The sequence below is a fragment of the Lissotriton helveticus genome (genome assembly GCF_964261635.1).
Source record: "Lissotriton helveticus chromosome 1_1 unlocalized genomic scaffold, aLisHel1.1 SUPER_1_unloc_17, whole genome shotgun sequence".
Taxonomy (NCBI): Eukaryota; Metazoa; Chordata; class Amphibia; order Caudata; family Salamandridae; genus Lissotriton; species Lissotriton helveticus.
In genome coordinates this window covers 1,792,739-1,819,315 of record NW_027611656.1, presented here as the reverse complement: position 1 = coordinate 1,819,315, position 26,577 = coordinate 1,792,739, and the positions used below count along the sequence as shown (strand labels likewise).

The 26,577-nt window shown below is 46.0% G+C and overlaps 1 protein-coding gene across 1 annotated transcript in view; it reads right to left on the bottom strand.

Annotated features, from left to right (window-relative positions):
* Positions 1-4,387: 4,387 nt before the first annotated feature.
* LOC144805635 (uncharacterized) overlaps positions 4,388-26,577 on the bottom strand; it is a 56,697-nt gene continuing 34,507 nt past the window's right edge. Inside the window, exon 2 of the mRNA XM_078672156.1 lies at positions 4,388-4,437. Coding sequence (XP_078528282.1) covers positions 4,388-4,437 — 50 coding nt within the window. The remainder of the gene's footprint in view (positions 4,438-26,577) is intronic.

Genomic DNA, 26,577 nt, shown 5'->3' with positions numbered 1-26,577 from the left:
CACTACAGAGCGGGGCCTCATTCTCCCGAGCGGTTGCCGGGTGAGGTGAGGTCGTCACCCACACAATGCTGGGTGAGTATCACTATGAGGAAATGCCTCTATGTGATGTAGCTACTATGCCTTGTTTTGTCATTAATGCGGAATATAAACTGTTCACGCAGGTGTGTTGTTTTGTGCTGTGGCTGTGTTTTCTTGTGGATTCATGCAGGTGACATCATTCTGTTTTTGTTGTACTATCTTTTATCTTTTGATAGGAAGAAGTCTTGTCTCCCTCCCTCCAGCGAAGAATGGAGAGCTAAAAAGTTCTGGTAGATATGTGGCCTCTTACGAGCGCAATCTCCTTACTGTTCCTCTCATTTAAATAATGTTAGTTGTAGTAGTATCTCTCTTTGATAGGTCCTGAAGAAAGCCGGGGTAGTACCCCCACAGGCTGAAACATGTTGACCACCTCACTAAACGCCATCAGAGTAGTAATTGTTGTAGCTACTCGGCGTATTTTTAAACTTAGTGATACCTAGATCTCTATTTGAACACTCTTGGAGTCTAAGTGATCTATTTTAGTCACCACTATTATTTTGAGCACTGCACTTGATGAACACTACCAACGTAGAGGAACGATTGACATATACTATCTATGTTATTCTGACACTAATATGGTCAGGAGTGGTTTTGAATAATCATCAACTCCCACATGATGAAATTCCACCAACTGGGTGGTCTGATGGGATTTATTCAAACCTGTGTGACTATTCAGTCTTTTGTCTCATCTGCATCTGCTTCCTATGGTTTCGCAGTCACATGTCCTGACACACACCATCTCCAGACCTGGTCTACTCTTTTGTGTATTTTCTATTTTACATTCACACTCACAGTCAGGATCCTTGGGCACTTGGGAAGAAGATGCAGGAATGGGCCCATTGCAAGAATAGCTGGACATCTACACAGGGCCATAACCACTGCCACAAGCCAGCAACTTTCAGCAAAATGGTTATGGAGAAATGCCATGCGCAGACTACAGAGCAACAGAAGGGTCACAATTCTGGAGTCCGAGGAGTGCTAGATTTGGAATATGAGTGGTCCTGTTGATTTAGGACACCAACCTCCCTAGCAGCCACTTCATTTGGCAACTATACCCCAATACATAATGTGCTGACTGACAGGGGGACGTGGGAGGATGTGGCTTTGGGTAATGATAAGTGCGTATATCACATTCACGTATACACACCTAATATGTCTAACACAGAAAAAAATCATTCTACTTTGAGTTAACAAGCAGCAAAAATATTTTTTAAAAATTGAAGCTACAGGATTAAATACGTGCATTCAGATAAAACAATCTACGCACAGACGTGCCTGGTGGGACTTTAGAATGGGCCTTGGTATATATGATTTTTCTAGGTTGAGTCACCGCAAACAAGGTTGAGGGGGCCGCTCTGTGGTGGCGAAGTTTGTCAGGCTAAGGGCTTGTTTCATGCAGAATGTTACACCGACCTGTTGAACCCCGAGTAGACGCACCGTGCTCCACGGATACCGATTAGCAGTACTCTCATAGCTGCCATGGTTTCAGATTAGTGTGACATTTTCATCATTTCTGTGTAATTATGAGTGACATATGAACGACTACGAGTGACACTTCCTTGCAAACAAAATCAAGCAATGAAGACGAGTGAAACATAAATATCAGAAATTACACCCATTTGATGAGCAACTCTAAGAAGATCCTTAAAGAAACGCTACAAAGCACCAGAGACGGAGCACAATTCACTAACTTAGTGCCCTTGTACCCTTATTGTCCTGTTTAACACCATCCGCGCTAAGCGTTTTCCCGCTGTACGCTAAAGATTTGCAAAACCCGCGGTTCATGACGAGCTCAGCTCGTCATGAGCGTATGACAGGCGTACCTCATGACGAGCTGAGCTCGTCATGAGCGTCGAAGGGGTTAACAAGGTGAGTAACATTGACTGCTGGGCCCCGGGCTCCTCCTTGAGAATCATGCACAGGAACATCGCTTAGGCCGCTCTATCCCACATGGGACACACAGGGCCGAGGAGTCAAACAGGATGTGAGAGGCCCCAACACGGACCTCACAGCTGCCAGGCAGCCTTTACTGCGCAGCAGATAAAGTTAGCAAACATGTGTGTTTGCTTTAATACAACTGATTAGCGATTTATTGTGTTTGCCTCATAAACCATATTCTGCACAGATTCTGTGTATTTCAGAAAAATAGCGCATTGCTCGAATGCATCAAGTTTTTTTAAAAGGTGCATATGAGCTGCCATACAGAAACTTCTTGGAACGCTCCTGTCCACCGTTCAGCTGTTCAATGCTGTATTCAATTAAGAGCGGGGCAAATCACCACTCAGGGTTTCAAGGCGCGCCTGGGGGAGGGTGCGGAGTTTCTGCAGTTCAGTCGAAGAGCCGAACCTGTGTCCAGATCCTGACGGTTTGAATCCTTCTAGAGATAATGACTACCTTTCGAGAAGCACTAAGTAAAATGTGAGTCAAGGGCAGGGCCACTGGAAATATATGATTCTGTGGCTTTGTGCTTTCCTGTACAACTATGGATTTGCCCCACTTGCCCCAACATACTTCATTTTTTGTATAACTTATGAATTAGCAGATTTTAACAAAACAAATTGTACCACAGAAGTGCACTGGTTTAAGACAAAAACTGCCGCACACTCAGGCCTCTCACTTACGTGACAGTACTGAGCAGTATTATAATTAATAACGGTCAGCTGAGCACTCCGACCCCGGTGTCGTCCAGCATGCGATACCGCTTGCTATTAACAATGCTGAGTAAGTGTGTGCATGGCTCTCCAAGTAAAAATAATATAGTTTACCATCATGCCATAAGTGCGTCAGGAAAAATGACCGTCGCTCACTTACTTCATAGAGTTGGTACATGAAGTAGGGGCCTCGCGGCCAGCAATTCACACGGGGGCCGCGCGGTACTGGCGGCCCATTGCAGCGGCTGTTATTATTTTTTGGGGGACACTGACATTATTGTAATGACACTTGAGTATACCCAAATAAATTATAAAGGCTGCAGCAACGGGCCACCAGAGCCGCACGGCCGCTGCCCCAAAATAGTGCCGCCTGGGGCGGTCCGCCCCCCCTCACCTCTCTAGCTACGCCACTGAGATACGCCCTTTACAAGCATGTTTGGCATGTCAGTGAAATCAGGCTCAGGGACAACTTACAGATCTGGTGTTGGTAGACAGCCAAACACATCGCTCTCTGCAGTGGTGGAACACACAAAACCTTTCCAAAGGACGGCCGTTCCTAGAGCCAGTTTCACAAATAGTGCTAACAGCAGACGCATCTCCTAAATTACACAATTATGGGCAAGTGGACCACTCAACAAAAAGCGCTCCACATCAATCACCTAGAACCACTGGCAATATTTCTAGTTCCAAGTACATCTTCTCAACAAGGCTGCCTGGACGATGGACAATATGAGAGCAATGTACTACATACAAAAGCAAGGAGGAACACATTCCTTCTCTTCGAGGTAGATCTGGGTGTCATTGGCGTAGAGGTGGAAGGGTATGTTGGCTTTTTTGAGGATGATGGTGAGTGGCTCCCTGTAGATGTTGAACAGTGCGGGTTTGAGAACTGAACCATGGGGACGCCTCTGGTTATAGTGTGTAGGTGGGACGTGAAGTCTCTGATTTTTAATCTGTGGGATCGGTTTTGCAGGAAGGAGTTGAACCATTGTGAGACCACCCCTTCTGCTCCTACCCTTTCTCTGAGTACGTTGATGAGTAGATTGTGTTCAACCATATCAAAGGCCGCTGAAAGGTCGAGGAGTATGAGTTGACAACTGCGATCCATGTCCAGTGATTTATGGATGTCATCAATGACATTTAGGATGGCAGTCTCTGTGCAGCATCCTTTTCTGAAGCCCGATTGGTGGGGGTCGAGGAGATCTTTGATGTCCATGTGATGGGTGAGTTGACCGAGAACATATTTTTCTAGTAGTTTTCCTAGGAATGGGAGATTGGAGACAGTCCTGTAGTTGTTGAGATCACTTGGGTCAGCGGCACTGGCACAGGAGACCCTGTGCACTACAATTGAAACCACATCAAAACCAGGCAGCAAAAAACAGGGGATAACCATGTCAAACAAGGCACTTTCTCACAGATGCTCTTAGTGTTACAAATGGACGTGCAGTATTGAAATGTTTTCAGCTGACACATATGGGGATTGAAAGGGCGTCTGATGAAATATCTTCATCCCGCAAAGAACACTACGAAAACCGATGAGGCATCAAAGAATCTAGCACACCTTAAGTCATTGAGGGTAGAAGTTGCTCCTGCTGCAGACAGTCTTCATCATACCCGGGGGTTCAGGAGAAATAACACGCATGTGGCAACAGAGACCATTATGAAAGGACTGACTTCATGTTCAGCTTTTCTGCACAATACAAAGCCCCTGGAAGAGAAAAGAAAAGGGACTCTTCATTCAAAGTGCATCAATCCTTTTGCTTGTTTCTATTTTCACTTTTTGCCATTGAGTTTCACATGTGAGTATTACATATGATTTGGGGTGACTCTTATTTCTAGGATAGAAATATAGGGTGGGTGTGTTAGGGGGATGGGTTTTAGTTTAGATTCTTTAAGGTTTCATTTTTCTTGGGTTACCAGGCACATGCTCCCGCAAGTTGTACAGGATCACTTTGATTCTAATGACTAACGAATTGTTGTCAGACAGTGAGATGGGATATTGTATAAAGTCATGGACTGATAATGGTTTGAAAACTAAAATTGGAACGGGGCAGTTATGTTGTTTGTTGATCATCACACCCCTGATATCCTGGTACTGTAAACATCTCCCTCTGGAATGAGCATTGGTGGCCTGCCTCGCTCCATGCCAACATCTAAGCCAGTGGTTAAGAACTTGGGAGTTTGGTTGGATGCGGGTCTCAACTTTCAGACCCACACGAAGAAGGTGGCAGCGACTTGTGTGGGCTTGTTGAGAGGTCTCCACCCTATCCTGAAGTTCTTTAATGCGCCAGTCCGGCAGCTCATTGTCCAGGCTACGATCTTATCGCGCCTGGACTATGCGAGTGTTCTACTTTTAGGTACAAATAAAGCCGAGATTTTACAGCTCCAACGAGTCCAAAACTCGGCAGCCCGTGCACTAGTGGGACTCCCACGTAGATGTTCAGCCGGAGCCACTATTAGAGCCTTACACTGGCTACCGATTGAGGTAAGAATCCAGTTTAAGACTCTTTGTATGGCATTTAAAATTCTAAAAGGTACCAGCCCTGAGCTACTTCGCCCTCTTCTAACCCCATACATCCCCCAACGTAGTTTGCGTTCCTCGGGTCAACATCTGGTAGCTATACCAAAGACTAAACTTTGCCGTACCGGGGGCCGTTCATTTTGGCTCTTGGCGGCTAAATTGTGGAATTCTTTGCCAGTTTTCATTCGTGGTATAGAGGACATACTGATTTTTCGAAAAGCCATTAAGACCTTCCTTTTTCCACTGACTTAGGGACTCTGCTTTCTTGTTCTGTTTCAGCTACTTTGTACAATTAGACTGACAGCGCCGGGACGCCCCTTAGCTGGGGCAGCTGCGCACTCAACAAAATTATAACATAACATAACATAACTTCAAGAGACTCATTTACTAGGTACACAGTGTGTGTTCTTGGGTAGTACACAGACACCTATGTCTATCATGCAGTATGTACTCAGTGGTTCAGAGTGGTTGCCATTCTCCATTTGCCTCTGTAGGTCCTTCCCATTTTCAGTACAGATAGTTCATGTAGACGACAAAGGTAAACATGTCATTCTCTCCAGTGGGTTCTCCGATCATTCACCGGTCCGATACACCTCCTGACATTGACAATGCGAGTTGAAGGGTAAATGGTGTTTGAATGTTAGATGATACTCTTGTGAAACATCTGCGGAATGAGATCATAGTTTATTTTTACATTATTGCGGGTTCAGTCTCCTCAGCAGTTACAGCTTGGGAAGCATCCAAGGTAGTAACTAGAGGAAATACCGTGGCTCAGGTTAGGCGTAAGCTCGAAAATTCGAAGAGGGAGAATACTGACCTAGAAGAGCAAATTATTCAGGTAGAAAAGAGGGGGGTGAATGCAAACCATACCAAAGCAGCTCAACTCCTTTAACATCCGAGAACCACACTAAAGCAGAAGATTCATATTACTGGATGGACAGGTTAGTTATATTCACAAAGTATGAAGTGGGTGACCAGGCTGGGAATTTTTGTACTGGCTTCCAAACAAAGGCCATATGTCAAGAATTGTCCCTTCAATGTTATCCACTGAGGGTCAAGTACAGATATTACAGAGACATTCACCCATTACTATGAAATGTTATATTTTTGTGTACAATCCCCCTTCTGCTAAACTTCAAAATCCCATCATAAGAGACCTTTCGGTGTGGGCACTGTCAAGGGAGGACCAAGGTCCCAAGGGGTGTACTATTAAATTTTTCAAGAAATGTGCCTTTCTGGTTATTCTGCATTTAAAGTTGATGTTTCAAGGGGCCTTTGTGAATTGCACGCTTTCTGACTTCTTGTGAGTGGCGGTTATTTCAGTTACTCTGAAGCCGCATAAACCCCCACAACTCGGTGCCTTCTATAATTCAATTTCAGTGATTAATAATATCGAAACTAAAGCCTCTACAAACGTAATAGCCTTGAGATTACATAATGTCATCCGAACACTACTGCATGATGATCAAAATGGCGTTATGCCTAATAAGAGCACACATAATTGTCTCCGGCACCTCCACATTATACCCTCACATGTGCACGATTTCCACAGGCCAGCGGCCCTACTTTTGCTATAGGTATAGAAAACTTTTGACATGGTGCATTGGCCTTTTATGCTAATTGTACGATAAAATGGATTTTGGGCCTCGTTTCATTTGTTTTGTCAATACCCTTTATACCTCCCCTTGGGCACAAGTGAGATTAAATAACCCATTATTGGCCCCACTCTCGACATAAAAAGACACCAGACTTGGTTACCCTCGCATACCCCTATTGCTCACCCTTATCATTGAGCCTCTGGCAGAGTGGTTCCACTTAGATGCACGGGTCAGGGATCTGGACTGGGGAGACAATCATAAGGATAGAATTATGCTTTACACGGATGACACACTTTACGCAGATGACATACTTCTATACATTCCAGGCTGAGTGTGAGAAGTTGGGCTGGTATATGCTGTCCACTAGTTAAAGTGGGCACCTTGCACCATTCCAAACGACCCTTATGATATATGAGGTCAAAGATAACCTTTATGAAAGCTATCCTAGTGGTAGCTATGGAGAGCAGCCTTCAGGCTAAGTCTTGAAGGAGTGTAAAGCAGATTGTTTTACCAGAACACAACCTCCTGAGTACTCAAATGAAAGGAGAACCAACCAAGTGTTATTTATTACTAAACACTCTCTACTAACCTCTGTACGAGATTAGAACAGAAAACACACAATACTTAATCAATAGAACAACAGTAAATAGCACAATACACAGCAGGATCCAGGGGGAGACCGAACCATATACTAAAAAAATGGTATAACAACAACGACTTCACTAGGCACGGTGCCTAGAGCATATAGAATCACTGGGACCCCAAGGAACCAGCCAAAGGAGTGACACAGGGAGCCCATGGAGGGCGGGGGCAGTGTGGGAACACAGACGCAGGCTCAGTACAACTCTATGGGAAAGTCGAGGTAGAAAAATTACAGTTCAAGGACACTTCGGGGAGGACTTCAAGCAAAACCGTTGGAATATGCAAGGTTCTAAGCCATCCCCCTTGTGAGTACCGAGGTACCTGTGTTACCTATCCTAGAGGAGCCGGGTGCATAGGGGTCAAGTAGTGTCGGAAACCCTTGTCGTTTTCAATGGTGTGGTGCTGCCGGGAAGATTAAAACTGTCTGGTGGAATCCAAGCCTAGATCTGAGGTGAGAAGAACCTGAAAGCAAAGGGGACAGAGTCTGGGTCACTTCAGGGTAACCAGGAAATCGATAGACGAATGCCCACCGATGCCGGGAGCTTCAGGTGTGAAGATAGGATGCTTGACTCTGCAGCCATGGGGAACAAGAGACGTTGACGATGACCAAAGTCTGGAGGTGAGCTGTTGAGTGCTGAGGGGTCAGTGTCCGGATTGAGCATCAACAAGCATTTGTATTTTGTATTTTGTATTTAATTTATTTATAGAGCGCTAACAATCATCCTGAGTAGGATATCACGGCGCTAAGGTTGGATGCTGAGAGGTACAATAACCACACTGAGTAATGATTTATTCTGATTTAGGGAAAAGTAGTGTCTTTAGTTGTTTCCTAAAAGATAGAAGATCGTCTGTCAGTCTAAGACTGGGAGGTAGTTCATTCCACTTAGTAGCCGCCAGATGCGAGAAGGCCCGCTCTCCCATCCTGACAGTCTTCACCCGAGTGGTGGTAGCTCTTCCTAAAGTACTGGATCGAAGGTTCCTCGGTGGTCTGTGGAATTCGACTTTATTATGTAGAATAGTAGGGCCTGCGTTGTAGAGCACCTTGTGTGTGATACACAGTAATTTAAAATTGGCTCTCTGTCGCATCGGGAGCCAATGAAGCTCTCGCATGCAGCTTTTAGCCGAATCAAATCTCTTTTTATTACAGACAGCCTTTGCCGCGGCATTTTGCACTATCTGCAATTTAGAAAAGAGATAGTCTGCCATTCCGACAAACAGTGAGTTGCCATAGTCCAATCTGCTCATCAGCAATGACTGAACCAGGGTTTTCCTACATTCAGTCGGGATCCAGGGGAAAACTCGTCTGAGCATTTTCAGCAATGCAAAGCCTCTCCCGCAGACAATGGAGACATGTGATTTCATGGACAGAGCACTGTCCAATACCACTCCCAGGTTTTTGCTTTTGGGGTGGGATTCGGAGGCAACCCCAGGTTGCTTGGCCACCAGCTGTTATCCCAGAGCCGGGAATTTTTGCCAAACAAGAGGATTTCTGACTTGTCTGCATTTAATCTCAGACAATGCTCTTGCATCAAGTTGGCCAGTTCAGTCAGACAGTTTATCAGTCAGGTTTTAGGGTCATTCTTTTCATCAATGGTAACCATTAACTGGGTGTTGTCAGCATAAGAACACATTTTAACACCCCACCTTCTTCCAATGGCTGCCAATGAGGACACGAAAACATTAAACAAAGTTGGACTGAGTGAGGCCCCCTGGGGAACCCCATATTTAATGTTTCGCGGGGGAGAGATGAAATCACCCAAACACACTGATTGTGTTCGTTCCTCCAGAAAAGATTTTAGTCATCCCAATGCCTTGTCTCGTATACCTTTCCCTTCCAGGGCTTTCAGTAATTGGTCGTGTGGAACGGTATCAAAAGCCGCAGATAAATCAAGGAGTATTAAGACGACTGTCTTACCTTGATCTACCTGGGCCCTAATGTTATCCGTCACCGCCAGAAGTGTTGTTTCAGTACTGTTATTCACCCTGAAACCCGTCTGGCAAAGGCAACCCATGCCGGCAGAGGAAACAGGTTACGGTGAGGACCAGCAAGATCCTGGGGACTCTCCAAACTATGGGGAGTAAGGGCACATCTGGAGCAACCAGGGAAGCCCAAGGCAAATCAAAGTGTCCCTCGCTAGGACCCACAGGCCAACAGACCAGGGATCGCAAGGGGAATCACAAAGCACCAGCCCACAGAGCACTCGTGGAGTGGAGGCTGGAGATCGTCAATGGAAAAACTGCTCATGGTTGGGACTATAAGTAGTCCAATGCACAACCTCAGGGATTGCCAAAAAGCATATGCTGCTGAAAAAGTACTCAGTGCACAGGGGTTCAGGTTGCATGGTCCCCACAAGGGATACGGGGCTCAGGATTGCTGAGAGAGCAGATCGACCTCAGAGATGCTCGGGAACTCACCTCCTGTGTTGCAGAAATCTTCAGAGTCCTCAGGAGCTCGGGAGATGCAAACCAGTCAGATGCTTTTAGGTGCCTGTTGTTGCAGGGGAGTAACTCCTTTACTGTAAGGGAGATTCTTCTATCGTCCAGCGAAGTGTAGACCATTGAAGTACTTGGTTTCTGCTTGCAGAGTTTAATCCAGGTAAAATCCAAAGTCCTGTAGTCAGGTTTCCCACTTTATACCCAGGGAAGGCATTGGACTAACCCTAGGGACCCTCCTAGGGGAGGGTTAGGACAGAGGGGAGGCTACACCCATGTCCTTTGTCCAGTTTCACACCAGAGCAGGAGCAAATGGCTGCTGCAACCGGTTTGAGCTGGACTATGCATGGGAACATCAAATGTGCCCCCAGTGCAGACTTTCTGGTGCTCTAAGAGTGCATCCACCCAGCCCCAATACACTAAGGCCTAGTTGGGAGGTGGTCACACCGCCCGTGACTGGAAACCTATTGTCAGACGGCTCATCAGCACGAGGTAAGACTTGTGTCTGTGCCTGGCATAATCTATTTTGTGATGCCCAGGTCAAAAAAGCTGGTATCGGGTGTACCGGTTTCTCACATAAGTCCCTCTACAAAAGTGGAATCATACCTCCCCCGTGGGAGGTATGATTCCAAGGTGTTTGACACCAAACACAACATGTTTCTAAGCAGCCGTTTTAAAGTACGCTGCCTAGCTCATCTTCCGCTCCTCAGCAGCTAAGCTGGTAAGAGTGTCTAGATTTAAAAGAGCTAAATCAGTAGGAAGGGCCTTTAGTATTGCAGCGGCACTGGCCTGGAATAAACTCCCAACTGAACTCAGGTAGATGGAGAACTTGCTGCAGTTCAGGAAGAAGTTGAAGACATGGCTCTATCCTACCAAAAGCAGTGAGTACGTTCTGTGAATACCAAAAGTAGTAAATTTAGGATTTTGTCTTAAGTTAGTTCTGTGAATCGAGCCCACAGGATTAAAGCGCTTACCTCTCTTAAAAGATTTGGATCGATCTAACAGATCTGATTAGGACACGTGTGTGGTCCATAATCAGCAAGAAAAGTAATTTAGAAATTCACCTTTAACTGGTCCCTAAAAACTCCCAAAATTAAGTTAGTTCTGTGAATCGGGCCCTGTGTCACTCTTCTCTCAGAAATGTGAGTCCCTAAATAGGGTGACAACCTTATTAAGTAATATATGAAAGCTCTAGACCTATATGTTCTTCCATCTGCAAGTTTGGCTTGCCCCGATACTGTTGCCTCCCTGAAATCCTCCCTGAAATCCTGGAATCAGCTTTGCTGTTTGTTAACCACATTTTGAACAAACGGCTGAACTCTTCACAGAAGTCTGCTGTTGTTCTGAAGGGGTGAAAACAGTCCCTCCTGGTACCACTGTTACGAAAACTATTGCTGACCCCAAAACTCTTAGCAAATTCAGACCACATTCAATTCTTCCCACAGTAGCCAAAATGCTGGAAAAGGTGGCTAATAGACAGCTTTCCCTTTATCTGGAATCAAACTCCCTATTCCATGATACGCAGTGTACAGAGTACAGTACAGAGTTTGCCTTACTGGAGGTCTCTGAATTTATCAAGTCTAATCTGGTTCAGGGTGCATCGGCTACGGTTGTAGAATTGGATTTGTCATCAGCGTTTGACACGGTCTCGCATTCTCTCCTGCGGCAAAGGCTGTTGAAGATTAGAACTCAAGGGAAAGCTCTGTCCTGGCTTAAATCATATCTTGAGGACAGATCTAAGGCTGTTTTCCTTTCTCCTTTTACTTTGGGTCCAAAGATCCTTAAATATGGATTCCCTCAGGGCTGTCCCTCACTCTTTTCAATGTGTATTTGGGGCCCTGGCGAACTTTGTCGAAGCCGGGGGCTTGAAAGTGATTTCCTGTGCTTATGACGCTCAGCACCTTCTGTCCCTCCAGGATGAGGCTTCTGATGCCTTCAGTTCTTCTAAGAATTGCCTGAAAGCAGGGGGCAATTGGATGGGTGAGAGCCGCCCTAAACTGAAAAGAAAAAAAAAATCTTCTGTTTAGCTCTAGAAAGACCCCAATTCGCTCAATTGGTGACCCCTTCTTGTGTGAGAAACCAGGGTTCAAACCCATCTTTGGAAAAGTTTTTTTAACAGAGTTTTTTAACCACTCACGTGAATTGTATTGTTTATCTATTGTGTTTTTAATTTGTATTAATTACGTAATACATTTTGATACCATTTTGATAATTTTGGAGTCACATTTGCAATGGGATTTGTCTGTGGAATGAGGAAAGTGTTTTTACTTTAACTTTGATGTGGCTGTACAAGGGTGCGAACTTAGATGAGTGTTTGTGATAGTAAGCCCAAGGGATGGATTATTTTACACTGTTGTGTTGGTACCCAGTCCCTTGGATGGTTGGGCCACTCCCTTCAAAATATAAGGTCAAATTTGACCCCACCTTCTCTTTTGAACTGCAGGTCAAAGCCGTCTCGGCTAGCTGCTTTGCTACCTTGAACTCCCTCAGGAGGATATTGCATCTGGTTCTGGTGGTGCCACAGAAGACCATTGTTCTTGCACTGGTTACCTCAATGTGAATATTCTAAGTCTGGGCTCACCAACCTACTTACTGCAATCGCTGTAGATCACTCAAAATGCAGCATCAGTCCGTTTCTGGTCATCTTTGTTGCTGCACTGGTTACCGGTCATTGGCCATATCAAATTCAATTATATCACAAGTAAATAACACCTTGCACTACAAACGTCTGAACAGCAACCCAGTGAAATAGATCAGTGAAGACATTCTCCGGATCACCCAAGAGGGTCTGGAAAATAGATTCATTAGTAAAAATGGATTCCTGTTCCTCAATAACAAGGAGCCACGCACCCCGGTATTGTATACTCTACCCCATGGGTACTCACAAACTTTCTCTCGGGGGCCAAATTTACACTGTGGTTTGTGTCCAAGAGCCGCACCAGTGGGGGTGGGGTCAGTGGGGGTGAGGGCGGGGCTAGAGCAACAAAATAAAAACTGACCATGAGGTTGATCACTGGTCCCTGCAGCGGACACCTTCATCCACTGAGCCACCAGACCCGGCATACACACATCTCTCTCTCGCTCTCTTTCTCTCTCTGTCTCCCTCCCTCTCTCACTCTCCCTTACTCTGTCCCCCTCCCTCTGTTCCCCTCCCTCTGTCTCCCTCCCTCTGTCTCCCTTTCCCTCTCTCACTCCCTCACTCTGTCTCCCTTTCCCTCTCTCACTCCCTCACTCTGTCACTCAAGTTCAAATAACTTTATTCGATTGTTAACATTACAATCATAAAAGCACAATTCATAAGCATACAGTTAAAAACAAGTGATCCATTCCATTTGTGAAACGAGAGGTTACATGAACAATATAAAACAAGGGTAACAGGCAGAATAAACACTTTAAAAATATAAATAGTTATAACAAAAATAAAAAGTTAACAATATACCTAACAACAGCAGCATAGTTATCCCTCCATACTTTTCCTGAATGTAATTGCTAATTTCAGAAAACTGCATACAAATAAGGTGCAGTCACAGTTCAGGAGTTGAAGGTAGTAAAGTGCTGGTTTAATCTGTGCAAATTTCAGTTCTTTGAGGCGTGGTTTTAAGTATAGCCTCCGGGGTACTGTGTAATAAGGACAAATAAATAAAAAGTGCGCCAGATCTTGCGGAGACTTTCCGTCGCAGCCGCAAGCTGGCAACACTTGACCTCGATGGGCCCCACTCGGTACCGCCAGTAAAAGATGAAACAAATCAAAACGGAACCTTGTTAATAAATAACGTTCATAGCCAGTCATAGGCCATGATAAGTATGGTTCCATTTGTAGACAGGTTTTAAGTAGTGTGTGTTTCCTAACACTGTCTTTCTGTAGCTCGGCCTCTTCCCGGGCTAAGTACCTGGTTGTCATGAATGTATTTTTCACAAAGGTGACATCCAATTTAGTGGTAGAGTCTGGGGTTAAAAACAAATCAGACCATCCTATTTCAGTAAAACAATCATTAATGTACTTCAGCCACGGAACCTTAAACCTACCCTCCCATGTTAGGGCTTCTTTTAATATATCATGGGTAAGAGGTATGTCATTATTTAACCAGCAGTTCAACCAACACAGCAGGGGATTAGCTGCTATTCTGTCACTTAGATAGGACACCCCTAGCTCCTCATGTACAGAGAAGTTTCCAGTTCCCCTTGGCAGCCTCAATATCTGCTTCAGGAAATTATTTTCTACAACTTCCAGGTCCCGCATCTGGCTAAAGTCCCAGAGCTCGCTTCCGTAGCAAGCAACGGCGATGCTCTTTGCCTGATATAATTTAAGCAAGGCAGCCACCGGACTATTGCCAATTTTCCTTGCGAAATCAAGTATGGCCGCATTGACGCGGGTTACCTCGCCCTTCTTCCTCAAGACAGCGGGGCCCCAAGATGGTTGGTAATCAAATAGGACCCCGAGGTATGAGAATGTTCTGGTGGTTGGAATTTTTTCCCCGTTTATATTAAAAAGGTTGGATTTTCGTGACCCCAGGCCTGTCTTCATAACATAAGACTTAGAGTTGTTAATACTTAAGCCTCGAGACTCCATGAAATCAAAGAAAGAATTTAAAAGTGTCTGGAGGCCGATTGCTGTCCTTGAAATAAGGACAGCATCGTCCGCGTAGAGCAGAACTGGGACGCCTTTCCGACCTACGTAGGGGTAATCTGCTCCGGTTTTTAGCAAGTATTCCTCTAACTCGTTGATATACAAGTTAAAGAGGAATGGAGCTAGAATACACCCCTGTCGAACACCCCGATTAATTCTGATATCCCCGTCACTCTCAGATCTTGGGTGTATCGAGCATTAGCTCTTGTATCGGAGTGCAGGTCAGCCAATAAATTAATTAGATTCTGCTCTACACCCATCTTTAGCATGGTGTCCCATAACTTGCCTCTGTCCACACAGTCAAATGCGGACGATGAGTCCATAAAAGCCATGTGGACTGTTCCCTGCCGGGCCATGGTATATTTACCTATAATCAAATACAGGTTCAGGCACTGGGTAACTGTCGAGTGACCAGGTCTGAAGCCGTATTGCCGCACTCTGTCACTCCCTTTCCCTCCCTTCCTTTCTCTCCCTCCCTTTCCTTCTCTCACTCCCTCACTCTGTCTCCCTTTCCCTCTCACTCCCTCACTCTGTTTCTCTTTCCCTACCTCACTCCCTCACTCTGTCTCCCTTCCCTCCCTCACTCCCTCACTCTGTCACTCCCTTTCTCTCCCTCCCTTTCCCTCCATCCCTTACCCCTGCATCCATTTCCCTCTCTCACTCCCTCACTCTGTCTCCCTTTCCCTCCATTGCTCTGTCTCCCTTTCCCTCCCTCGCTCTGTCTCCCTTTCCCTACCTTACTCCCTCACTCTGTCTCCCTTTCCCTCCCTCACTCTGTCTCCCTTTTCTTCCCTCACCCGTTCTCCCTTTCCCTTCCTCACTTAGTCTCCTTTTCTTTCCAACTCCCTCTGTCATCTCACCCTGCCTCTGTGTCAGCCCGGGCTGAGACAGTTTCGGAGCACACACACATAGCTGCACTGAGCACATTAACAGGTCTTTAAAAGACCATTAGCATGCTAATGAGGCTGTGTTGTTCACCTCTTAGCCCCCCTGCAGCTCCACTCCAACTATGGCAGGATTCCCCGGCCGGCCCCCACAGAGCAGCAGAGTCTCGGGGTCGCGCTGCTGTTACTTAGTTTGCAGACACACTATTAAAAAAAAAATTAAAACACTGGTATGATGTGTGCAAGGTCTACGGGCTGCCAGGGAAGGCTTGCCGGGCCGCCACCGGCCCGCGGGCCGTACTATGAATACCCCTGCTCTACCCAAAGTGCATAAAGATGCAGTGGAACCCCCAGGCTCCTGTCAGGCTGTGGCACCATTCTGGAACCCCTATGGAAATATGTTGATTTTTTCATAAAAGACCTTGTTGGTGACACTATGACCTACGTCAAAGACACCACCCATCTTATCAATCTGATTGAATCACAAGCCTTCAATCCAAACACAGAACTCCTTGTCACTCTTGACATAGAGTCCCTGTATCCAAATATTCCCCAACAAAAGGGTATAGACGTAATCAAGAAACATCTAAATAACCGTCCAGCGCCCCATCAGGTACCCACTGAATTTATAACTAGTCTGCTTGAGATTGCACTCACTAGGAACTACTTCCTGTTTAAAGACACATACTTCCGACAGTGCAAAGGCACTTCAATGGGGGCAATTTTTGCTGAAAACGTTGCTATTCTGTTCGTGGATGACTTGGAATCCAACATCATTCTCAATGACACGAATCCACACGTTGACAAGATCTGTCTTTGGCGCAGGTACATAGACGATGTCCTTGTCATTTGGACGGTGACCAGAATGCATTAAAAGAGTTCTCTGCTTGGCTCAACATAAGCCAGCCAGACCTAAAATTCACATTTAGCTATGATGCACACCAGGCATACCTGGATGAAACTATCAAGTGCTTGGATGGCCAGTTATACACTACTCTATTCAGAGAGCCCACCGAACGGAACACCCTGCTTGAATACCACAGTACGCACCCCAGGGAAGCCAGAGACGGCCTTCCATAAGGGCAATTTCTGAGGATCAGGAACAACTGCAAATTCAAGGAAGACTTTTTTCATGAGGCAGAGATCCTCTTTAAGAAATTAACATCCAGGGGCTACCCCAGGAAACTGGTGAAACGCGATATGAAAAGAGTGTGGTATGCCCACCGGGTACACCTACTCCAACCACGTCACCACTTTCAGCACAGCGAGCAATAAACTGACGAAACTAGTGAGAAAACATTGGTCTGTACTGGACCCACTCGAACTAAGTACAGGAACCCCCTTTTCTCTTTTAAACGAGGGTTCAACCTTAAAGATCACTTGGTTAGGGCTGTCCACCCCAGTCAGAAAAAATAACTCTATTGAGGCTTGTTTAAATCTGCCACCAATCGTTGGACACTACAAATGTAATCTCTGCATGGCTTGCGACTCCACAAACAATACAAATGTTTTTGAATATGATAACTGTAAGCATGCTCTTAAGTAATTTACCAACTACAATTCCAAAAATGTAATCTAGTGCATCAAGTGTCCGTGCCAACTATACTACATCGGTCGGACTACACAGCAGATCAAGACCCGGTCTCACAACACAGAAGTCGGATCCGTTGTGAAGTACTCATGGTGCCAATGGTGGAACATTATTTGGCCCAGGGACATTCAGAAACAGATTTCACCTGGGAGGTGATAGACAGCTGATACCCGGCACAAGGGGCGGTAACAAAGAATCCATACTCAATCGTCTAGAATGCAAATGGATCTATAACTGCAAGACAATGAAAAAGGACTGAACACTCTTGATGAGTGGAAAACTTGTGTTTGATACCATGCCACCAAGGTCCCTTGAACCAGTTGTCCTCCTCATAGGTCTAACCTGATGAGCCTTTCGTCACCCACTATGCTAACCTTCTACAGAAATGACGAATGTTACTTTTTGTGTTAACCATATCTACATATCAAGATATCTCATAACCTATAATGCGGTGCTGGAATTCGCTACGCATCCCTTATGTTTTTGTACTTTTCCTAGATTGAATGTGCACTGTAACCAATGTATCCTTACAGCTAGGGGGCTAATTCTGTATATTTACACTTGCCTTACCTATGGAACCCTTAGGCTCATCATGCGCACTGTAAATATCAGCACATACATTGGATACCTGACTAAGCACAACTGAGCGTTAAAGGGCTACTCTCAAGCCCTATCGCTGAAAATATGCACATCATCATTATTAGCAGGTATACCCTGTTGTAACTTGTAATTCTTAATAACCAACAAGGGGTTGCAGGAAATACTAGCTAGCTATTACCTACTGATCCCAAAAGATGTATTGCCAGATTAAATACCTAATTGAATAGGGGCTCATTTTAAGTCCGCAATTGAATTCAAATGTCAACACTAAAGTAAAATTACGGCGCGTAATAAGGGCTATTCCCAAGCCCTAAATTTAAGTATGTATACTGAACTCATAGCATTAATGATTAGACATGTCATTCTGGAAACGAGGGAACCATTAGCCATGCGCAAACGGGTAGTGTCTCTCCTGCATCTTACGCATGCGGCTCCAACACGCAGGCGCGTGTTAGCAGTCACTAGAGCGACTTGTGCATGACTTCTTGTGCGGGCGCATAGGATCAAACATGCCTGGAAGCCATTATTACCTTGGCCCCCTCTGCCACGCCCCCTGATGGAGCAACAGCATTCAGCGCGACCGCCGCGTGGAGCAGGAAAGCTATCCTGGCCCAGAACACGGTGATTTAGTAAGTGTCCCTGCCTGCCCCGGAGATGCTGCTGCTTGTACATGACCTCCCGTTTCAACCTTGTAATTCCTGCCACTTTAATTACAGATCCACATCTCAGACGTGAATCAGAGACTGTATTGGTAATTATGCTTATGCCCTATTTGAGCCCACGCTTTCACTAACGGTGAGCCCCCCAAGGCGGATAGTGTTTTATGTAACCCAAAAATCTTTAGTGGACCTAAATAAGGGTGTACCAACGAGGATATCTTAATTGAAAATATCTATACCTTGTTTTTAGGACTCAACTTGAACAATCCTCTAAAAACCCTCTTTAAATATGTATATCCTCCGCAAAGTATACTCAAGTAAGCATGGCTCAAGATTTTAACTGTAATTTACACCCTTTCATAAATTAGTACCGTGTTCCATATTGTGTGATTAATCTCTTGTAGACTATGACCTCTAAACACTCACCTGGAAACATTAATTGATGTAGAGGACCCTCTACTCCAACTGAGTTGCAAGTAAGAAGCCACTATGTACCGCTAAGACCCAGACTAGAATCACTATTGATGGACAATTGGGTTTGATTTTTGATGTTTTGCCTTACTCGCCCCAGATCCGTCTATACTCGAGTGCTACATTAACCCGGCTTCGAAGAGACTGAACCTACATAGAGTGCGCCAGACACTCCTCCTCTTCATTTACCTGCTCCCTTAATTAGTAAGTGTAGGTATGCGACACAGCGCGTAGTGTAAAGGTCACCCTGGTATCATTACCCCAATTACTTAAACACCCATTAGCTCTAATCCCTTCCCGCACCTTGGGATGTTTTCTGCAAAAAACAGTGAACTAAACTAAAAGCATACCAACTGTTATTACTCTGGCACTGGGAGCACAACGGCACTGTATTAATTAAGTGTCCAGTAGGGCACAGTGCTAACATAAACAATTTTTTTCTCCAGTTTCGGACTGCTCACCCTGTACTGATGATGATCTTGACTAAGTAAAGATCGAAACGCCGTCGACCCCCCCAATGAAAATCCCCCCATTGTATATATCGTTGTGGATTTCTTGTTGTTGTGTTGGTGATATTGCGTGTATCTTCACTCTCACTTAGTCACGTTACGAGCTTTTTTCACTCATGTGAGCACCTGAACGTACCTGTGTAATGCCAACTGGCAATCATAATGATTACAAGTACACATGTTACCCTACATACAGTGCTCCCTAATTTATTCAATATCTAGATAAAATAACTTTTTCTTTGTATCTTTGGATCTAATTAGGCCACCCCGAATGATTATTCATTTTATATACATTACAACCCCAGGTTCGCTTAACAGGGTACCCTTGTTTTGCCTAACCCCCCCTATCAAATTCAAGGCATTAATCTTCGCCTACAGAGCCCTGGAGCAGAAAGGTCCGCAGTATCTGAGACGAAGACTCGGGCCTATTGTCAGGGCAGACCCTGAGGTCCAATTCACTGAAGCCCTTGAATACCCTCAGCGTTCGTAGGTCCAGGAGTGGTGAGAGACCCTTTGCCTTACTAGCAGCGAAACTATGGAACTCGCTTCAACTGCTTCCTGGCTTTCACCATTAGAAATGGTCTTTAGGAAAGGTTTGAAGACTCATCTTTTTAATGCCTACGCTGGTTTCCTGTTTTTGTGTGGTCCTGCTGCTAACACCAGGACGCTTCCTTGTGAGCAGCTGCACAGTTTACAAATTCCTATGTATTGTATTGTATCTAGTGTCTACAAGGACTTTAGATTCTAATAATGCTCTATAAAAGTCTCACCCGAGATATTACTTGCGCGCAAAGTTTTCTAAAAGGGAAATGGTCCTTCGTCAGCAAGCCCGTCGAGGGACTCCAGCATCAGAGCGAGTGGCTGCCTTTCACCACCAGCCAAGAGTGAGTGGATGCCTCTCCACACAGTCCTCAGGGAGTGACTGCTTCTCCATACAGCCCACAGTGAGTGACTGCTTCTCCATACAGCCCACAGTGAGTGACTGCCTCTCCATACAGCCCACAGTGAGTGGTGGCTTCTACACAAAGCCCTAAGTGAGTGACTGCCTCTCCACACGGCCCACAGTGAGTGACTGCCTCTCCACACATCCCACAGTGAGTGACTGCCTCTCCATACAGCCCACAGTGAGTGACTACTTCTCCACACAGCCCACAGGGAGTGACTGCTTCTCCATACAGCCCACAGTGAGTGACTAACTCTCCACACAGCCCACAGTGAGTGACTGCCTCTCCACACAGCCCACAGTGAGTGACTACCTCTCCACACAGCCCACAGTGAGTGACTGCCTCTCCACACAGCCCACAGTGAGTGACTGCCTGACTGCCTCTCCACACAGCCCAGAGTGAGTGGCTACCTCTCCACACAGCCCACAGTGAGTGACTGCCTCTCCACACAGCCCACTGTGAGTGACTGCCTCTCCACACAGCCCACAGTGAGTGGCTGCCTCTCCACAGTGTCCACAGTGAGTGGCTGCCTCTCCACAGTGTCCACAGTGAGTGACTGCCTCTCCACACAGCCCACAGTGAGTGGCTGCCTCTCCACACAGCCCACGGTGAGTGACTGCCTCTCCACAGTGTCCACAGTGAGTGACTGCCTCTCCATACAGCCCCCAGTGAGTGACTGTCTCTCCATACAGCCCACAGTGAGTGACTGTCTCTCCACAGTGTCCACAGTGAGTGACTGTCTCTCCACACAGCCCACAGTGAGTAATTGTCTCTCCACACAGCCCACAGTGAGTGGCGGCCCCTCCACACAGCTCACAGTGAGTGACTGCCTCTCCATACAGCCCACAGTGAGTGACTGCCTCTCCATACAGCTCACAGTGAGTGGCTGCCTCTCCACAAAGCCCATAGTGAGTGGCTGCCTCTCCACACAGCCCACAGTGAGTAATTGTCTCTCCACACAGCCCACAGTGAGTGGGAGCCCCTCCACACAGCTCACAGTGAGTGACTGCCTCTCCATACAGCCCACAGTGAGTGACTGCCTCTCCATACAGCTCACAGTGAGTGGCTGCCTCTCCACAAAGCCCATAGTGAGTGGCTGCCTCTCCACTTAGCCCACAGTGAGCGGCTGCCCCTCCACAGAGCTCACAATGAGTGTCTGTCTCTCCACACAGCCCACAATGAGTGACTGTCTCTCCACACAGCCCACAGTGAGTGACTGCCTCTACATACAACCCACAGTGAGTGGCTGCCTCTCCACTTAGCCCACAGTGAGCGGCTGCCCCTCCACACAGCCCACAGTGAGTGGCTCCCCCTCCACACAGCTCACAATGAGTGTCTGTCTCTCCACACAGCTCACAATGAGTGACTGTCTCTCCACACAGCCCACAGTGAGTGACTGTCTCTCCACACAGCCAACAGTGACGTGGCTGCCCCTCCACACAGCTCACAATGAGTGGCTGCCTCTCCACATAGCCCAAAGAATGTGACTGCCTCTCCACAGAGCCCACAATGAGTGACTGTTTCTCCACACAGGCCACAATGAATGACTGTCTCTCCACACAGCCCACAGTGAGTGGCTACCTCTACACACAGCCCGTAGTGAGTGACTGCCCCTCCGCACAGCCCACAGTGAGTGACTGCCCCTCCACACAGCCCACAGTGAGTGACTGCCTCTCCACACAGCCCACAGTGAGTGACTGTCTCTCCACACAGCCCACAGTGTGTGACTGCCTCTCCACACAACCCACAATGAGTGACTGTTTCTCCACACAGGCCACAATGAGTGACTGTCTCTCCACACAGCCCACAGTGAGTAGCTGCTTCCACCCACTTGCCCAGTTAGTGCCTCTCCTCTTGCCACCTTTTAAAAAAAACAATATGTCCATGTGAACTGGGTATTAAGTATTAATTTAGGGCAATTGTTTACATGGAACTCATTTGAAAAACAGTTTCAAATTACCACAGGTTTATTCTGTGTTGATTTAATCAAGAGATATGATAATGAGACAGAACATGTTTGTAAAGAGTTAATTTACATATAAATTATGTAGCCGAAAAATTGCCTGTAAACTCAATTCAGCCACATTGAGTTTTTTTATTTGATTATGATACACAAAAATTCAAACAGAAGGATTATATTTTACTCTAAATGTACATTTGTTACGATGCATTAGATAGGTGGGAGACTGTCACACTGAACAATACAGTGAGGGGAGAAGGCAGCCTACATTCCCCAGCTACGTCCACAGTTACCCCACACACCCAGGATCACGTCATTCCACGCCCGGGGGCGCTCTAGAACGATGCGGGTCTCCCGCATGTGGGCGCACCTGGGTGATGCCCGGGCCAAGGGCGGGCCTGTCTGCGTCCGGAAGAGGCTGGGCTGGGCAACCCCTCTAACCCCTGTGATCTGGGTCATCTTTTTAAGGTACTTTATTAAGTTACTTAATTTATTCTTTGCTCTGTTTTTGGTGTGTGCAATCTGTCAGCGGTGAACATTTCTTGCTGTGCAAGTCTGTGGGGGAGGTTTCTTTTTAAGTCTCATAATTTCTCCAGCAAGGCACTACACACAAGCAATCAATGCCCCTGATCACTTTGCACAATTGCAAAGTTCTCTGCAATGGTTCCTTAAAACACAGTTGATTAAAATGAATGGGAAAAAGGAAGCAAACCACGGGCCCGCCTGGAGGGGGCAGCACAGCTACTACTCTGGATACATTTCTAGCCAGGGCGGCAAACTTTTTGTCAAACAAAATTGCACTCACTAAAAGGAGGCTCTCGCTAGAATTTATAAATCATCCTCAGACCTTATTACCCCCAATTTACTCTTTTCAAATGGAAAATGTTGGCAAGATGGTACCCATGGCATTATTGCTTTTGATATTGATCTGCCATTTGGAGTGGATAGAAACCAAGTTGAAGTCACTTCTTTCACTGAACCACCGATTAAAAGGACGAGAGGAGGAGGGGAAAAAAACTCTGCAGATACCCAAGAAGGCTGTTGGTCCAGTTGCTTTACACCAGGAGGACTTTAGCCTGTTTGTGTCTGAGTTCTTACCCAGAATTGAAGATATGTTAAAAAAACTTTTGGTACCTATTAATCTGCAGTTCACTAAGGTAGAAGCTTTGCTTCTTCAGGTCACTGAGTTGCACTCTCGTCATTTACTCAGCAACTTGGGAGCAGCGACTGGGTAGGTGGCCGAGGGTGCAGGGCAAATACAGTGTGTTGGGCCGGCGTCCTCTGCCCCCTCAAGAAGTGGCTGCCAGAACAAGGATGCCAAAAGTGGTTAGGAGTCAGGTCTTGTAAATAAATACCCACCACAGAAGGGCATACGCTCACAAAGAAGCCTGGGAAAATCACAAAAAATGGGGCGGTGGTGGGCAGTCACGTTGAGATTGCGGCTACCCTCGGCCCCCGCAGGGGGCCACTTCAGAGGGCGGCCACCCCTTAGTTACATTTGGGCACTTCCCCACCCCCACTCTCTTCTGCTGGACTCCAGGAGGAGTCCAAAGACTGCAGCAATATTTTCTCCAAACAAAAAAAAATGTGTTGTGTATTTATTCATGCAAGCCAATTCTGCTGTGGGGTGGGTGGGGTCTTGCACCTATAATGGAACTATGCTAGATGCTCATAAGGTTGACCCTCATAACAACTCTCGGTCTGATTTGCAGGGCCCAAATTCCTCCAGCCTTCCTCAGAAGGTAGAAGGGAGCACTGATATATCACATCTGCCTCCAGAGTCAATCCCCGTAGTGGCCGTTCTGAGCGGGCTCCCCCAGTTATGCAGGGTACCAGGGAGTCTACGATAGACCTGCTACACAAAGTGACCCACTGGCTGGACAATTCGTTAATAAATGGTTTCCATTCACCACCTCATGTCATCATGGTCAGAAGAGTGGGATGGGTTGGATCCTCCACAAAGAAAGATAGGGAGGGCGACTGAATTTTGGTTAACTTTACGTACCCGATACATATAAAAACCAAGATTCACAGGGTACGCAGACGAGATTTTAAAACTGGAATTAAGATGTTCTTGCTTCACTTTTATTTTATGTTATCCTTCATGGGTACCACGTCACAGAACCCAGAGCACAAACATCGGTTTCCAACCAGTAAGGTCAAAACATTGCTCAAATATGAACTCAGTTGAGTGTACTTTTAATGTTGTGCTGGCAATGATGAAACTTTATAGGTACCAATGTATCAAAAAAAAAGCAGCACTGAAGGGGTTAATGCAATGTCTGAGATATTATGAGCCTGTTTAATAAAACGATGTTTAAAAAACCATGAACTCAGCTATCCCCCTTGCAAATAGATTTGCTCCACTGAGGGATTTAGATAGTATTGATTGACAACTGGCCTCGACTGGGGTTGGGGAGGTTACAGGGTGACTAATAAACACTCCCTTAACATCTGTCCCCACCCAACCGGACCCATTGAATCTTGGAATTATATCCTGGAATATTGCGGTACTAAGGGCTAAAAACATGTGGAGGCGTGGCTTGTAATAATAAGGTGGAGTCATATTGTTACCCTACAAGAAACAAAGGATACATCGGACTCTTTTGTCCTGAATGGTTTTGCCCCTTTTTATAAAATACAAAACAACAACGGTCCCATGCATACAAAATATATGAGAAACAATAAATATAGACAAAATCAATTCTATATTTGGAGCGACATGTCGAGCCGGACAGAGGTCTTCAATTATTTACTCAATTGAAAGTTAGATATACAAGGAGAATACCTTCAACAATCAACAGTGTGGGGCACAAGCCTGTACCCAGACACAATCAGATCAGTACAGAAGGTTAACAAGAGACAAGACAGGGCTTATAAGGCAAAAGCAGCGATTTCTGTAATCATTTCAATGTACAGAAGTATAAAGCAAGCACCATTACATATACATAACATATAAATCAGGTTTAGTATAAGGTGCACAACAAGTCGACAGTGTTTCGGTCCCACTACTTGGTTATGGGGACCATCATCAGGACACTTATTAAATGCCTTAATGTTTTAAGACTCTAATGCCGAGGAGAGTTTGCCCCGATCTGCTAGGGCTGCGAGCTGTGGTAAATGGACGCCTAGTTGAAGGCGGAGCCACCCAGAATTGGGACCATTTCGGAATTGCCGCATTACAGTTAGTGTCAATGCGCGGTACCAGGGAGTTACCGGATCAGTCGGCTGTAAGTTCTGCTTCCTGGTTTCTCATTATTATTCCTTTTTATAAAATGGCTTCCCCTTCCACCATAGGACGTGCAAAGGGAGGCTGGCTTATTTTTTTATTTTTTATTTATTAACTTATAAAGTGTCCATCATTACAAAGTACTGGATTCAAGATAGCCTGGCTGATGAGGATTATGAATCCGAAACCGGTCCCAGGATGCTTGTTTCCGGTCCAGGGAAGACATACCTTGGCAGTTCGGGCTGGACTGTTTCCATGAGGCTCAGGGTCAGACTGATTTGCATATGGCCATGTCTGAACTGGGGTGGTGGAGTGAACTAAAGAATTGTGATGGATTAAACCCAGATCAGTTGACTGGGGGTGAGTGTTTGATTTGTTCAAACGCTCCATCCATCATCCCCTTTGGTATTGCTTTTTTTACCCTCAGTTGGCAGGGTATGCGCAGCCGTGAGTCCCTTGCTCACTCTGCCACTGGATTCAAGATAGCCTGGCTGATGAGCATTATGAATCCGATACCGGTCCCAGGTTTCTTGTTTCCGGTCCAGGGAAGACATGGCTTGTCAGTTCGGGCTGGACTGTTCCCATGAGGCACAGGGTCAGACTGATTTGCATATGGCCATGTCTGAACTGTGGTGGTGGAGTGAGCTAAAGAATGGTGATGGATTAAACCCAGATCAGTTGACTGGGGGTGAGTGTTTGATTTGCTCAAACGCTCCGTCCATCATCCCCTTCGGTATTGCTTTGTTCACCCTAAATTGGCAGAGTATGCCCAGAAGTGGGTCCCTTGCTCACTCTACCACTGGATTCAAGATAGCCGACTGATGAGGATTATGAATCCGAAACTGGTCCCAGGATGCTTGTTTCCCGTCCAGGGAAGACATGGCTTGGCAGTTTGGGCTGGTCGGTTCCCATGAGGCACAGGGTCAGACTGATTTGCATATGGCCATGTCTGAACTGGGATAGTGGAGTGAGCTAAAGAATGGTGATGCATTAAACCCAGATCAGTTGACTGGGAGTGAGTGTTTGATTTGCTCAAACGTTCTGTCCATCATCCCATTTGGTATCGCTTTGTTCACCTTAAGTTGGCAGGGTATGCCCAGAAGTGGGTCCCTTGCTCACTGTACAACTGGATTCAAGATAGCCTGGCTGTTGATGATTATGAATCCGAAACCGGTCCCAG